This window comes from Panthera pardus, unplaced genomic scaffold (genome assembly GCF_024362965.1).
Source record: "Panthera pardus isolate Hobbes unplaced genomic scaffold, ASM2436296v1 HiC_scaffold_25, whole genome shotgun sequence".
Taxonomy (NCBI): domain Eukaryota; kingdom Metazoa; phylum Chordata; class Mammalia; order Carnivora; family Felidae; genus Panthera; species Panthera pardus.
In genome coordinates, this window is record NW_026526821.1 from 85,637,769 (window position 1) to 85,654,689 (window position 16,921).

At 43.0% G+C, this 16,921-nt stretch overlaps 2 protein-coding genes across 3 annotated transcripts in view; one reads left to right on the plus strand and one right to left on the minus strand.

Annotated features, from left to right (window-relative positions):
- Window positions 1–16,921, minus strand: part of GKN2 (gastrokine 2) — a 307,921-nt gene that overhangs the window by 196,789 nt on the left and 94,211 nt on the right. The gene's annotated exons all lie outside the window — the stretch shown is intronic.
- ANTXR1 (ANTXR cell adhesion molecule 1) overlaps window positions 1–16,921 on the plus strand; it is a 218,874-nt gene that overhangs the window by 136,779 nt on the left and 65,174 nt on the right. The window contains exon 14 of the mRNA XM_053890755.1: window positions 12,473–12,514. Coding sequence (XP_053746730.1) covers window positions 12,473–12,514 — 42 coding nt within the window. The remainder of the gene's footprint in view (window positions 1–12,472; window positions 12,515–16,921) is intronic.

The window sequence follows — 16,921 nt, forward strand, 5'->3', positions numbered from 1 at the left end:
ATTTCTACATTGATTCACTGGCACAAAAACACCCACACTGAAAGGGAAAGAGGTATTGGACTATATCACCCTGGACTTATTTGCATTTTCAAAAAGGGAATTCAAGGGTCAATACTTTACCAGAAAGAAATAAAGCTCTGCCTCAGTTCCACAAGGGGCATTGCAGAATGCCCCTTTAAATCATGTGGTGGCCACTCCATCTACTCATAAGTTTGATCCAATATTACTGAAATCTCTAAGTTGAACTTTAAAAAGAAGAAGATTAAGAAACCTAAATGAGAAGAGAATCATGAAAAAAAGAGCTGAAATGTATTAGAAAAGTAAATGTTTTGAATGACTTGAATGTGTAGAGAAAAAAGGTCAACAATGAATCAGTGATATGAGAGCACTACTATTCTAGAAAATGCAGGCAGTCCTGCATTTTATAAATTACATGGATGTTGCAATGTAATGTTTTATATGTATCAAATTACATAACAAAAGACATTTATGGCAGTTTCTTAAATAAAATCGTAGAAATGTGCCCACTTTCTTGGGAGGTTAATGGTATATCAGGAATCCCAAGTAAAAAGATCTTGCTGTATTTTGCCAGATAAAAAATTCTGGTGAGGCAGCTGGCTGATTCAGTCGGTAGAGGATGTGACTCTTGATCTCAGGGTTGTTAGTCTGAGCCTCCTGTTGGGTGTAGACATTACTTAAAAATAAAAATCTTAAAGGGGCACCTAGGTGGCTCAGTCGGTTGAGCATCTGACTTTTGATTTCAGCTCAGGTCATGATCTCACAGTTCATGGAATCGGGCCCCTTGTCAGGCTCTGTGCTGACAGCGTGGAGCCTGCTTGGGATTCTCTCTCTCCCTCTCTCTCTCTCTCTCTCTCTCTCTCTCTGCCCTCCCCCACTCGTGCTCACTCTCACACACTCTCTCTCAAAATAAATAATAGACATTTTTAAAAAAATAAAATAAAAAAATAAAATCTTAGGGGTGCCTGAGTGGCTAGTCGGTTGAGCATCCAACTCTTGATTTTGACTCCGGTCATGATCTTGCCGTTCGTGAGATCAAGCCTCACTTCAGGCTCCGCACTGACAGTGCAGGGCCTGCTTGGGATTCTCTCCCTCTCTCTCTCTGCCCTCCCCCCATTTATGCACGTTCTCTCTCTCTCTCAAAATAAATAAACTTTAAAAAAATAATAAAATCTTTTTAAAAAATTCTGGAGATTGGTTGCATAACAATGTGAATATACTTAACACTACTGGACTGTACACTTAAAAATGGTTAAAAGGGGCGCCTGGGTGGCTCAGTCGGTTAAGAGGCCGACTTCGGCTCAGGTCATGATCTCGCGGTCCGTGAGTTCAAGTCCCGTGTCGGGCTCTGTGCTGACAGCTCAGAGCCCGGAGCCTGTTTCAGATTCTGTGTCTCCCTCTCTCTGACCCTCCCCCGTTCATGCTCTGTCTCTCTCTGTCTCAAAAATAAATAAACGTTAAAAATTTAAAAAAAAAGAAAGAAAAAAATGGTTAAGATGATAAGTTTTAGGTTATGTGTTTTTTATCACAATTAGAAAGAAAAAAAAAAAAGAGACCCTGCTATAAAGTTACAGTTCTTCTGATCTTCTGAAATCCAACTATTTAAATGATGCTCTTTAGATGAAATCAAATCATTATATTTCTGTTCATATAAAGGCAAATATTTTTATTCAGTTTGTTGAGATAGGATAGTGTGCATGCATCCAGAGTTTTTCCCTATATAAGCAAAATTCTGCTCTGTTTTGTTTTGTTTGTAATGGCTTTGTAGGTATCTTATGAACAGTTTTTAAAGCACCGTAAAAAAGATCATGTCTCATTCACTTTATTAAATTTCAAGAACAGTTTAACAAATTAAGTCCCTTCGACATCCCCAATGACAACTTGCAAGGGACAAAAATTAATCAAGAACTTGATATGCCTTATTGAAATAAAGTCTTCAAATAATGCTTTCCACACCTTAAAGTATAATATTTAATTTGTAGGGCCAGGCAGCCAAGCTTAACATCAGCAAAGGGATTTACTGATAGTCTGTTTAATAGAAACCTGACTGGTGCAAACAGCTCCTTAGCCAAGCATCTTGAGCCTAGACTCATCCTGCTCTTTAGGTCCCTTTCCAGCCTCCACCCATTTCCATCTGGACACTCCTCACTCTGCAGCTTACAAGATTATTTCTCACTAGCATACAGAACTCTGCCATGGCCTGTCCTCACCCCTGCAGCTCTACACCACACACCGCATACACCCAGTGTGTTCCCATCTCTACCTTGCTTTGTGGCTTCCCTCATCCCTGCCAGGCTGGCCTTGTGACTTGCCTTATAATCCAGCCACTGCCATCCTCATGCTTGCTGGGTGAAATGAAAAGAGGTGAGCTGTCATTAAAGACAACTGGGTTCCAGTAGATATCTGCCTCTTCACTCACAGGATTGGGCAAATCCTTCCACCTTAACTTCCCCACTTGGAAAATTTAAAAACTGGAACCATATCGTCTCTAAAGTTGCTTCTTTATATTCTTACCTCCTATAAGTAAATCTATTCCTCCCTTTCGAGATTCCCTGGCCTGTGGTTCTCAAAACTGGGTACACATCAAAATGACCAGAGGATCATATGATGTAAGTAATCAGGGACAGCATGTCCAAACTATGTCCATGGAACAATAGTACCTACAAGATGTGAACAGGTATGCTTCAGAACAGGAGTATTTAGACAATGAGTTTGAAAGACACTATTAAACTAAATTGAATAACTGCCTTCACTGCAGGACTTCTCAGAATGTTTCATAAGATAATTTGAGCTGTGAATCCCCAAACTTATTTTGATGCTGGAATCCTTCCTTAGCCTGTCCCTATCCCCCCACCCTTCCAAATACCTATTAACATACAGACACCTGGAAGGGCACTAGTATTCTACCAAACACTGTTTGGGTAACATAGTCCCAGAGAATGCTCAAACAGTAGAAAGAGCAGATTCCTGAGTTCTGAGGGGCTGCCTCCTTCCTGGCCTGCTCAGAGGCTGCATCGAAGCCAACAAGCTTGACATGCTACGAACATCATTATGCCTTCCTGTTCCCTATGTGCCCTGCTCAGATCCTATAGGCACTACTCATGGCTGGAATCACCTTGCACGTAACCCAGGCAGACCAGACACTCCTTCTCCAAGCCTCAGGGAATCTGAATTCATGGATTTCTTTGAACTGTTTCACTTAATAGAGTTTTGTGGTGATGGGGACATATTATCTAATGGGGAATATACACAGTTATTCTTTTAAGTTACCATATAAGCCACATAGGCCTGATTGACTAATGTAAAATGCCTGCCACTCACTACTCTCATTTTAATTATCGAGACATTTGCCCTTTTAAGGCAAATTAGGCAAATAAGACCAGATGAGTCTTAAGAGAGATGAGTTGGGGGTGCCTGGGTGGCTCAGTTGGTTAAGCATCTGACTTCATCTCAGGTCACGATCTCATGGCTGGTGAGTTCAAGCCCCGCATGGGACTCTGTGCTGACAGCTCAGAGCCCAGAGCCTGCTTCGGATTCTGTATCTCCCTTTCTCTCTGTCTCTGCCCCTCCCCTGCTTGCTCTCTCTCTCTCTCTCTCTCTCTCTCTCTCAAAAATAAATAAACATTAAGAAAAAAAAATTTTTTAAGACAGATGAGTTGGGAGGCCAAAAACATTTGAAGTTTGAGTTCCAAATGCAAAAAAAGAAAAAAGTTGACCTCATTTCTTTGAAAATTTCTTGTACTACATTCTAGATCAACACCCTTGGCATTAGCCTTTGCTAAACAACAGGGTAAAATTACTGGGTCCAGGCAGTACTTGGACAGCACTAACCCACTCCAGTCAGCTGTGAGGTTTCTATTACATTTAGGTTGTTCGTATAGTAGAAAGATTGACTTCTCTGCCATTAGCTGGAATATCCTACTTCCTCAATGTTTTCCACATCAAGTTGCTCATTTTCCCTTGTTTTTTTTAGTTTTAATTAGAAGAATAGTTATTATAAAGTTTGGGTATCAGAATGGAAGTCTAGAATTTAAAGCATGAGAGCAAGCATCCCCTTCTACCTGTGAAATTGAAGCCCTTGTTAGATGGCTTTCAGAGCTCGACTGGCATTTCTTGTTTACATAGCTCTGTTCTGATAGCTTCTCCTCACACAGAACCTATGAGGCCATGAGACAGCAGAAGAGTTAGTGCTAAGAGATCAAGCCAGAAGTCTCAAGATAAGCAGTGTTTTAGATCTAAGGACCCAAAAATCTTTAGCCATCTACATACAATATTTATTTGAGCTAACCCCTCTAAGCATGCAAGAAGTAATCATTTGTGAAAAATAAATTACTCTCAATGGTGATATAGTGAGGACTACATAGCAAAACAAAGAAAAAAATTCCTACAAAAAAATATAATAAAAGTTGTTTCAAATATATATCCAGGCTCATCAGAAAACAGAAGACATTTCCAGGGCCAAAATAAAGAAGGATCTGGAAATCAGATGGTTTGCTGACCCTATAGCAGTGGCAGTCCTAGAGGGGGAAGATTTTCTGATCTCAATAACCTAGACATTTGGTTTAATAGTGTACATAAAAGTTTGGGAGTTGGAATGGAGTCTTCTGCCTAAAGCTGGGAACTTGCATATAAGGCTAGGCCATGGGCTTGGTGCATGTGTACATGTATGTCCCTAAGAACTCAAAACCATAATCTCTCAGTTTTAGAGTTCAAATGTGTCTTACCTGTGGTTCTGTAAATTGCAAGCCAAGAAAAGTTGTCAGTTTGGAAGTACTTAGGAATCTGCAGAAGGAAATTCGAATCCTCTGTGGCATGTTGATCCCTCAATGCAATCCTCATAGGATTCCCATAGGTAAATGCAAATTACCCAGGAGCTCACAATCCCAAATTACCAAATACCCAAGGAATATTATTACTCAGATTCCTTGAGGTTTTATAATACACATGGAAAGCACAAGGACCAGACTTTAGATAAGGAAGTCAGGCCCAGGGAGTGGTTCCTTTGTCCTCTCCAGAGTTAACAATGGTTAAGTAGCAGGTACATCAAAAGTTCTCTAAATACCATCATCTCTCCTATAACATGTGTCCCTAAAAATACCACTGCATTATGGAATTTGGGCTGCATGAAAATAACAGGACTAATGGGGGAAATGAGTTCAGAGGAGAGCATTCAAACCTGTGTAGTCTAATAAAACAATACACTTCAAAAAAATGAATAATAAACCCAATAAAACTCCGCCATTTTAAGCATCTTAGATTCTTAATTTAAATTATGCTACAGTAAATATACCACTTTGCCTCAATTTGCAAAAATAAACTCCTGAAGTTTCCCGGGGCATGTGAGTATGATGTAGCACTGTGGCTTTGAGTTACGGAGGCAGAACGGAAGGAAGGACATTCTTAGGACGAAGTGTCACGACACCAGAGGTGGACGGCTGTGACTCACTGTCTTGTTATTCCTTCTGCGCCAGCTTAAAATAGGAGTCCAGCTTTTGTTGTTTTGCCAGGTTCTTCTTTTCATAACAAAAGAAGACAATTTCTGTGGTTTCCAGTCAGACCTCATGCCACGAAAGTGCTGTTCTGCTGCTCACGGTGCGATAACCTTTTCTTCAATCCATGGCACGTGCCTCAATCCTCTTTAAGGCCAATGATGGCTCCCATTGAGTTCCATTCTCCTTTCTTTTGGTTCTGATGGCTCCCATTGAGTTCCATTCTCCTTTCTTTTGGTTCTTCAGTGTGGCCTCTGACGAAGCTCAGTGTGGGCACTTTTACTCGTGTTGGTCACAGGATGCCCCATCTTCTCTCATGTTACAAGCTTCTCCTCCACATGCTTAAGCCTCTCCTCCTTCATTCAATCCCTGGATTCTTATGAGCAGGACACACACTGGTTTTGAGGATGTATATTCAATGCTTTCATGAGGAAAAGCACATAAGCTCAGGAGCAAATATAACTTGCATTGAACAAGGGTAAACGGAAGTGAGAAAGCAGCCACGGTGTGTGGGGGTTTGTGTGTCCCTCCCAGGCCACTGCTGGCAGCTGGACAGCACCTTCACATTCACCCGATCCTATTCAGTGGCACCAAATAGAATTCCCTCACACTTTAATATGTTTAATGTTATGTTATGAGATTTTTACCACACAAAAAAAACTAATATAGGGGGGCCTGGGTGGCTCAGTCAGTTGGGCGTCCAACTTTGACTCAGGTCATTATCTCATGGTTTGTGGGTTCAAGCCCCACGTCAGGCTCTGTGCTGACAGCTCAGAGCCTGGAGCCTGCTTTGGATTCTGTATCTCCCTCTCTCTCCCCTCCCCTGCTTGTGTTCTATCTCTCAAAAATAAATATTTAAAAAGCTAATATATATATTATATATAATAAAACTATAAAACTAATAAAACTATAAAAACTAATATATATATATATGTATATATATATATATATATAAAATATTCTCTTTTGCCTCATGAAAAATCAAATTTTGAGGTACACTGATCTCATAGTTTACTGATTTTATGCCAAGTTTACCTACCACATATGAACAGATTCACATATTACATACCTGTATTGTAATAAAAGAGACTGCAATTGTCACCTTCAAATTTTCAGGAAGCCTTAATAGAAATTTAGTTTGGGACACTATGCTTGGAAAGTGGATTCTTGAACTACAGGCAAGTGAGTTTACTTGGAGGCTGGGGCTAGGGAATAGAATGGGGTATAGATGTATCCAATGAAGTACTATAATTAATATAAATCCAACCTATGACCCTAATGAGATCCTCGTGATGCATCTAAGTGTCACAACCGATTCTCAGCAGTTGGCACTGTTAGCATATTAACTGCTAAAGAAGCATTTATATGGACAGTTGAGAGACCAGTCCTGAATCTTGAATCATTCAAGTGCTTATCTGAGAGGCAAGGAAGTTTAGAATAATAAGGAATGCTTTCTTTATTTACCTTTTCCTCCGTGGGAATGCAAACCCATTCTTCCCAGAAATAGTGACTGAGTAACAAGCATTGAGCCCCATGCCAGGAGATAAAAGATGGCCAAGAACACACATGTCTTCTAGGGGCTGAGAGTCCAGTGCAGAAGAAAGATGCAAAGATGCAAACATGAACAGTTCAGTGAGTTCACTGCTGACAGTGCAGACTGTGAAAGCTAAGATCTGTGTCCTAACTCCCAGGGAACTATCTGGCTAGGATTGCTCCAGGGCCAGGTCCAAGAATCCAGGCCCTGCCAGCTCTGCAGGCAGATGAGCACAAACGCTCACTAGAGGAAGCAAGAGAGTGCCTGCAGGCAGAGCTGAGAGATTCCTCCAGAAACAGTTCCATGTCTTCCCCAATGCGCTGACAAACGGGCAATCGAGATCCCACAGTTCCTGACAATAGAACAGGGACACCATAATTGTTAGACTGAAACATTTTCGAAACCAGTGTTTTTAATCAGCCATAAGCAACTCTCAACAGGAATGTCTGACCTGAAGCAACAACATACCCCTGAATACCTAACTGAAGCTAGCATTGTTAGAAATAAGCTAATTCATAATTCTCAAAGTGTGGTCCATGGACCAGGAACATAAGCGTCATTTGAGAATTCGTTAGAAATACAAGGACCTCGCTCCAGACCAACTAATGAGAAACTACAGAATGCAGCCCAGAAATCTGTGTTTTAAGAAGCCCTCCAGGTACCTCTGACACTCAGTGAAGTTTAAAATTGAGTCCAAATTAGAGGACATGTTCCTAATTTTGTTAACAGAGTAGTATTTTTTAAGCGGTTCTCTTGAACTTGGTCTGGACAACACAACTGGTTGTGCATCAAGGAAGTGTCTCCTTTGCAACAAGAGAACCACACCTTCAGTGTAGAGGGGGTTGCGGGAGATGCTTCTCATCCAGGTTGTGTAAGGATACTGAACCCCTAAATACAGTTTATGGAGAAAGGGAACCCAAAAAGAAGTCCTCTGTTTTGTCCCACTTCTCAAGCCATAAGATGAACATCTGTCTAAAATGAGCTCATACAGCTTAGCCTACAGCCAACTGCTGCCACAGAGAGGAGTCAGAAAAGATAAAGGGGAGAAATGTGAAATGGGGTGGGGACATAGCAGGGGACCACATGGGAATAGCCCGGCCTGGCATCCTCCTGCTTCTCATGAGCATGTTGACCTGACTCACGGCTTTAAATGGAATGTCTGGTGAGCCAGTGTGGTTCTCATCGGGTAGAAGAGAGGTGCCTGTGTGAAAAACTGCGTAGATTACATTCTGCATTCCACTACACAGGACGGTAGCAGTAAAGTTAGCAAGAGCAAACAAAGTGGCAATGATCAAAATATACAAATTAGGAGCAAAACTTGAATACTGCTAGAGGAAAAAAAAAATAAGCAAAATAAACTCACCAGGTGCTATATTTCACCTTAACATTGTATAAAATTAATTTTCAAAGAGAGCATTACAGAGACCTAAACGGTTGAACTTGACTCATAAGACCGGAGTAAGGTTCCTAGGTATCAAACAGGACCTGGGTATATATGATCTTCCTACTGTGTTCATATCATGCCAGCTCTACCTCCACACCTTCATCATTACCATTTCCAGTAGCCAGACTCAGGGGTGTACGCAAAACTTTCATTTGTTTTGACTCAATGAGAAGTCGTCAGTAAGATTTCAGTTTAGTAAGTTTCTACCTGGTCTTTTCTTTCCTTTATCCATACAACAGCCTCTGTCAAATCCAACCCTATCTCATGTCTACCTACGCAAACATGGCTAAAAGTGATAAGAGGGGAGAGGGGGAATTTCTCCCAAGTCACAGCAGACATAGTTTCAAGAAATTCTCAGATAGCAAAGAAACACTAATAGAATTCAGAAGTCCATATTCCATCTCATTTTTCTTATCCCCTTTACCTCAAGACAGAATTTACATCAACGCAGAAGGATTTCCAGGGCAGTTCTCCCAAGGAAGCAAATGGTCACCTTCTGCCCTTTCAAAATACCCAAGCTAAAGACGGTAGTAGGTGGAGAAGTGCTGCCGGCCTCTGGAGGAAAAGCATGTCCCCAGATTTACCCCCCATTCAGTTCTGCCATGTTATTCCATAAATATGTTTATTGAATGTTCTCCTTTGAAACTTTAATTAAGGAGCTCTTCAACCTACCATCTTCTATGTGTCCCCCTAATGGGGAAGGATCTGACGAGCCCACTCACAACCAAGAGGAATCTCCCAGAACCTTCTAAGAAGGGCAGTGGGCCAAATCAAGCCTTCTCTTGGCAGTGCTTAGCGCTGGTTCTAACTTGCGTTCTAGTTAGAAATAAACACTTTCTAGTCACACTAGTTGGAAGCAAAGAAGTGTTGAATTAATCTGTTAATTAAAAGTGCTACAAAAGACACTGGGCTATGTGAGATCCCATAGAGGAGAGCTTGAGGGATAGCAAGCATTTAGGCTACAAGTGAGAAGCAATGGGGTGCATGGAAGAAGCAGAAAGGTGACCAAGACACTGAAGCTCAAAAAGTGAAGGGAAGAGTGAAGAGGGGTGAAGTGGAGAGGTGGGGCCACATCACACGGGCCTTGTGGAGATGCAGTTTGAGTTTTATCCAGTGGGCCCTGGGCCACTGTGCAGCAAGGCTGTGGTGGTACCGCAGGCTCAAGAGCGACACGGTATGTTGCCCGGCTGCTCTTCTAGGCATGAGCTCTGGTCTTCCGCAGGGGTGAGGTGGAGAGGGCCATTGTGCAGAGCACTCCTTTGGGGGGCCCATGTGCCGGTCTTGGCACGGGGCTTTGGCTCATTCACAGACAGCCCGTCCAGCTTCGCAGCTTGGAATAATCATGTCATGACTTCAACTTTGCCTGTCTGGACCAAGCTTTGAAACGCTCTCCTGCTGTCCTATGGCAAGCTGCTCCCTGTCCCAGGGGAGGAGGCTGGGTGGTGGTGGAGCTTGAAGCACCAGGAAGACTTCTTCCTCATTCCTGCTCAATGCAGCCAGACACCCAACCGGTAAGGCCAGATTGGAGGTGCCTAATCCTGTTTACCTGAACATGGTGGCATTTTTCCAGAAGCTCAGGTGCCCATTCACAGTGCGTAAGCATGGAATCTGGATTACAGATTAATACTTAATAAATTTTGTATCTTGGCATTGTCTTGTAGGTCCCCCTTCGGACATTCAATAGTGGATGTAGATGTAGAATTCAATAAATACTCAGTAAGTGACGCTGAATGGCAACCGCAGTTGGGTTGGTCTGAGTGATAGGCCACGTGGTGCTGCACTTCCTGGCTGATGTCATGTGCCTACACATATGTGGTGAAACATACTGATGCTCACCACCCTGAAGTCCCTGGTCACTCTCAAGCCCCCTGACCACTTTCTGAACACCAGCCTCCTGTCTTACTCATTTTATGAAGCTCTGGCTTGGAAACCACCATACATAGTCATTTAGTATATGCAGGGAGTCAAGTGAAACCTTCCTTAAAGGGGTAATAAAGGAGAGACAGAGAAAGGAGAAAGGAAAGAAAGGAAAAGGAGAATAATAATGCACACACCATTTACTGAACACCCACTCTTTACCAGATGTTTTACAAACATTATTGTTCATCATGACGCTACAAGGTCACATTATTCCCATCTAACAGATTAGGAGAGTAGAGCTCGGGGAGGTTCAAGGATTTGTCGAATCTTCACAATCAGAAAAAGGCAGGTCTAGGGTTCACATTGGACAACGATGCTGTACTTCCATGCAGTGAGGGAGGAAGCTGGTAGCACTGTGAAGACAGAAGCCCAGCTGTTCTGCATGGAACCTCTCTGTATGCCCAGCATACTTGCCATGCACACTGCCCACAGCACTCTTGTCAACATCTGTCTGGGTTTCCCAAATATCCTGCTCTCCCTCTCACTCCCCTCCCAACCCTGCCCTAAGAGAAGAGATGCATTCCAGATTGCCATCCCCAGCTCCTCACTCCTCCCTCCAATTTCTGGACATTTCCTGTTTTAAAATCAGTAATGGCCCTCCTCAGAGATTTCCCTTAAGGAATTCAGAGCCTTAATTGAGTGGGTGAGCAAAATCATGGCTTCGTGCTTTCCAAAGACCTTCAGAAGGCTTCCCACAGTGGCCAGGAAGTGGGGGCAGATGAAATGGCAGCTTGAAACCCCTGGAGCCCTTAATCTCTGCCTCTTAATTAATTGAATACCATCCTTTTAGATGGCTGGAGTCTTCGTTCCCTGACTGGTGTTAATACAACGTCAAGTCAGTAGCCTGTCTCAACATACAGAGATGACATTACAGATAATGGTAGTGTGGGTGAGAGCAGTGGGGATCAGAGCCCAAATGAGGCCCCAAATAATCATCAAATCAAAGGAGACATGTGCTCGTGAGGGAAAGGTGAGGAAGACCTTGATGCCCAATAGGCAGCCAGGTCAGCAACTGGGAGAGCTCTCCAACTAGAAGATTAAGGATCTGGTTCGTCCTGTGGGCAGTGCCTGAGCATCCGGGCATAAACAGCCCTGACACTAGGACATCAAGAGATATATAATAAGTCTGTATTTACCAGAATTGCCTAAGGAAAAGACTACACGTAGGGGACTCAAAATTCTAATAAGCATGGGGGGAGAGGAGGGAGCCCCCAGGGGACATGGCCAAGTCGCTATGTAAAAGACTCTAATATAATTAACTACAGGGGCTTTCCTTTTATGCATGGGGTGAGCAAACTGGGGACAAGCAAGAGGAGAAGCTGCTCACTGTCACAAACCATCCTCCTCCCATGTGTCGATCATCCTCTCATTGATTAGAAGGGGTTCCAGATCGCTTTCCCTGCCCAGACTGTCCACATATCTCTCTTCAGCCCTGATGATGGGGAAGTTGCAGCATACAATCTTATAGCATTGTAATGTAAATCTTTGTACCCCTTAAATGTCAGGGTCCTGAAAGAAATCCCTGGTTATCCCTCCTTTGCTGCCCTCTGTCGGGAATAGGTCTGACCATCACACTCTCCCTCCTGGGGCAGGTACCATTTGGGGCCGGCGACAGTTAACAAGACTGTAGTTTGAGTGTGGTCCATACCTGACCCATTTCTTCAGCATCATCTTAACTTATATTGGGTGTAGCTCTTTGTTAAATGTGTAGCAGTTTGGATGGGTAGATAGAGAATTTGATGCATGAATGACTGGATGCATAAGTGAGTGAATACATTTGCAAGATAGCAACCCTGGGATAAGAGATGAAACTTGTGGAATATTTTTTCTCTGTATAAAACAGACACAATTGAAAATGGAACCCTCAGTCTGGATCATGCTCTAACTAACTGAGCTATTCTGCCCAGAAAGACACATCATGGCATTGATTAAGCCTTTCTTGCTTGGGCCCATTGTGGTGGTAATTATGGCCATACTACCAAGGCATTTCTTGAGGACAGGCCTGTTGGAGAGCAGGTGGCCAAATATTTCCACTGACTTGTTCTCTTTTTTTTTCCCCCTTTTCAGATTATCAAGGAGGTCCCTCCACCCCCTGCTGAGGAGAGTGAGGTAAGTGACCAGAGCAGGGTGCAGCGGGATGGACAGAGTGGTAAAGTGGAGCAGAGAGTGGGCTGGGCTGGCCCAGGACTCAGGCCCCTGCAACACAGAGCTGAGTCAGGCCCAGGCTCCCATTGTATCTGAGGTAGCAGGGAGGGAAGTTTTTGGCCCTTCCCGAACCAAGGTTGAACAAACTGAACTGACCAAGGTTGAACAGAAACTGAACTGAACTGCAGCCATGAACAGAATAGTTTGGGAGCGTTTTCCACCTGCAAAGATAAAATCTGAGATGCAAATATAAATATTTTTATCAATACAATTTTTCCCTTTAAAACGGACATTTTAGGTTTCTCTTTTCCCTGCAGAGACTATGCTTCATGTATGTAGATCAGGGCAAATTTGAAACATTCTCCAAACAATTAGTGATTCTAGGAACAGCCTGATGCTGAAGTATTCCATTTTTCTTTAACACAATGCCTAAAGATTAGCCAGGCAGTAATAATAATGTAAGGGAGGGCGGGGGAGGTGGTGGTGGGAGAAGATATGCTAATATCCTGGCCTTGCTCCCAAATCTTCATCATTTGAGGGGGGAAAAACATCTTAGACTCCACCATAAATGGGCCAGTAAGCAGTTCTGGTGCAAGCGTGGCCTAGGGCAGAATATGGTAGAGGCATTAAAGGCTAATGGTGAGAAGGAGAATCCCTGGGCAGGAGTACCCGGCTGGTGGCTTTTCTGATCCTCTGATCACTCTCAGAGCAACAGGCCTCCTTTGGATGCATCACTCACCAATTTAGAAACCAGGGTACAGGTCTGAAAACAGTGGGATCAAAAGACATAGGGGTGACGATTCAAGTTCACAGTCCTCAATCCCTAAGGTCTATTGTATGCAAACTGAGCACTGCCCCCTGGCCATTCCTCTAACCAATGCTTTCATCAAGTTTCCTGCATACAGAAAGAATAATGATTGAATTTAACATTCCACGAGTCTGTTATATCCCGAACCATATGCATGTAAGCCAAGGGATTTAATAGCTGCACTCAATTAAAGCACATATTGTTGGAATGCTAACTTTTTGCCCAGAAATCAAGGGAGGAAATTACATTGCTGTGCAAAGAGGGAGGATAAAACCCTCTTTACATCCACAAAAGCCTTTCTTAATCCTTCAAGAGAAAGCACCATGGCTAGTTCCACGGGTTCCAATTTGGCTGTGTTTCTGTTATGTGCAGCTGTCTCTTATATTCCCAAAGGAAAATAGGGCAAGAGGCTTTTGCTTGATGAAGTTGCTCTGTTTGCCCCGAGGTGAAGAATGTTCCCTCCCCTTATTATGTTCAGTTAAAGGAGCTGTTGCCCTTTTTTCTGGTGCTGACTCTGCATTTGCCTTTGGAAGCAGCCACTGTGGTCGAAACACACCAGGGGATTTAGGTACAAGACCGTGGGGTGTGGTTTACCCAAAACCACCTAGTTTCATCTAATATTTCTATAGAAGTCCTACTTTTACCTGAAGAAGGCAGACCTGGCTTCTGAAACAGAAGGACAACCCTAGGATGCTTGAGATCTAAAGGGTTGTGTTAGACCTCAAGGAGCTTCTGGGCTGGCTGGGGCAGGCTGCAGGCTGTGCTGATCACTCAACATGTGTGTTGGCCTTGAAAGTTCCTTGGCCTTGTGAGTTAAGCAGCCCTAATCTCCTTCCTAATATGTTTCAGCAGAAAAAAAGAAAGAAAGAAAGAAATCCCACAGGAACAGATAACATAATCTATACCTACATAGTATCTTACACAGTGCCCTGAAAATCATAGTCTGAATCTAGACTTCTAGAACCCTCTCTATTCCAGCTCCCTGCATTTAAATCCTGTCAATCCTTCAGGTACAGCTCATGTGCTATTATCTCCACAAAACGCTCTATAATTCCTTCCATCAGGACTAATTTCTCATTTCCCCCTTCTCTGCATTCCCAGGGTATTTTATTGATCTTTTCTTCTGCATCAAAGGTTAAGTTCATTAGCTACTTGAAGGTCAGGATCTATATCTCATTAATCATGGATTTATCCCCGAAGAGCTTAACACAGTGTCTAACACTCAATAGCTCTCTGAAGTCAAATGCTCTGCCATATATGTGAACAAGTTCAGTATTATTTATCCAAGCTTTTATCAGTTCTATAAGCTTCATATCCTAAGGGAGACACATGTACTATTTAAATAGCTAAACTTAGAATGAACACAACTTTATAACGAGCTCTCAGTGGTCCTCTTTAATAAGGAATTATCAAAATGCATAATATAAAAAAGTGTGACTCTTCAAGATTCCACGCAACCAACAGTGATACTTCTATATAAAGAGAGGACAAAGAAAAATTTTGAGACCTCAACAAAAGCAAGAAGGCTCAATTTTAACAACTAAGATGCGTATTTCTTGGGTTGAGAATCCTCTCTAATTGGCAGCAGAGTGAGGATTCCTCATGAAGCCTCTAGCTACTCCAAAATACTGGCAGCTTAAGGGGGAACCCAATAGTGGAGTACTTCATCTGATGATTCAGTTCTAAATCACCTTCAATGGTTTTTCTGTTGGGGAGGGAGAGGGATGCATATTGAAGGCATTGACGGTGGGCATGCAATTAACCATAAGCACCTGGCCTTGAATAATGAACTTATTTTTAGGTTCATTATCATGCTCACTCATCCTAACAATTTCTCTGTGGCAAGAATGTTTTAGATGTGAAAACCGAACTATGGAAAAATTATACAACTTGTCTAGGAACAGACAAGTTGAACCCCTTCACAGCTATGTCTACACAGACAGCCAGAGTAGACCCCCACTCTGAAAGGCAGAAGGCCAAGCTACTGCCAGGCATCTTCTTTCCAGTGGTCATCAAGTACACACTCTCATGCGCACACACACACACACACACACACACACACACACACACGTACACCCCAAGCAGAAGTCCTAGAACAGTCCCAGAATTCAATATTCTGTATGTCAATAGTTTGAAAAAGGAACATCATTATTAAAAAAGTAAATACACTATCCTTCACTGAAGAATACAGGACAATCACAGTGCTGTCCTTAATCATTGCGTGTATTTGAAGAGATAGGATATGGGGTCATGACATGGTAAATGCAACTCAGAAGGGGGAAATCTCAAGTCAGTTGAGATTTTTTGTATTTACATAGAGAAGTGTTGTTGGATTTTTCTGACTTGCCAATTCACTCCTAGGAATTTATCTCCAAGACTGCCATTGAGGGTGACTTCTCTGGCTTCTCCCCAAAGACTTCAGATGAGACAGGATAGCTAGTTCTACCTCAGGTTCTGCCCCCCCAGAGCCTCGTGGGCCTGGGAGTTTCAGTGGCCTTGGTCCTTTACTCATGTCATCATCCTCACCAAACATGTTCCTCTATAAACGTGGACAATCTTGTTGACAGTTGTATTCCTTCCGTTGTCTTTATTTTTCTCAAAATATAGCACTGTGCTGGCAAGCAGTGGGGGCTCAACTCCAGTTGCTTGAGTAAATGAAGGAATAGACAAATAAGGGGCCGTTGTCGGTGGCCATATAGGGCTTATCATAAGGGTTTAAAATGTGTTACAGGTCAATGAAATGTTAAATGAAACCATTTCCTTGGGCTCAATTCTGTTTCAGGTCCATTCTCCTTTCCATAGATCATTCCCACTGGTACGTGCAGTGCAGTGAATTGAGGGTTGAGAGTCTGTTTGGCCCATGATAGAGCACTGAATCAAAGACTTCTTCACAGAATAGGTTACATGCCAGCGATATTCTAAATGATAAGTAGATGTAGAGGAAGGATGTTCTGAGCATATGGAGCCATGAATGCTGAAGCATGTGCTTGTACCTAAGCCTGGTATGACTAGAAAGATGGCAAAATTCAGTGTCCAAGGGCAGCACAGGACAAATCCAATTACGGGCTAACCAAATGCCTGTGTCAGATTCCATGTTCTAGAGCTATTTCTTCTGGGAGCAGGGCTGCCTGAGGACAAGCAGTTCAGAAGGGGCCTCTACCATCTGAGTAATGGTGCAGCCACTTTTACCCAAACAGCAGCCAACTACATGTCTGGGGCCACCACATCCGTTAAGATTTATACACAACTTCCCCTGATGGGAAACCAGCATCCTTCCCTAATCTCTGCGGTTTCTTCCGGCACCACTGACTCCTACCTCTTGCTTAGGCCTTATCTCATCTTCTTCATTTGCCAAACACCATCTTGCAAACCTGATTCCCACACTCCCCCCAAGGCATCCCTGGCACAAGACCGTCTGCAGAAGGGCCTTAAAAAAAGTACAAGGGTGAGTTGCAACACAGTTCACCAGGAGGCTCTTGGGGCCCTCTTCTCAGGTGGACCCTGGCAGTTTCCTGGCATCTCAGCTCCACTCTCTTGTGCCCATTTCTGCTGGCTGCCCACAA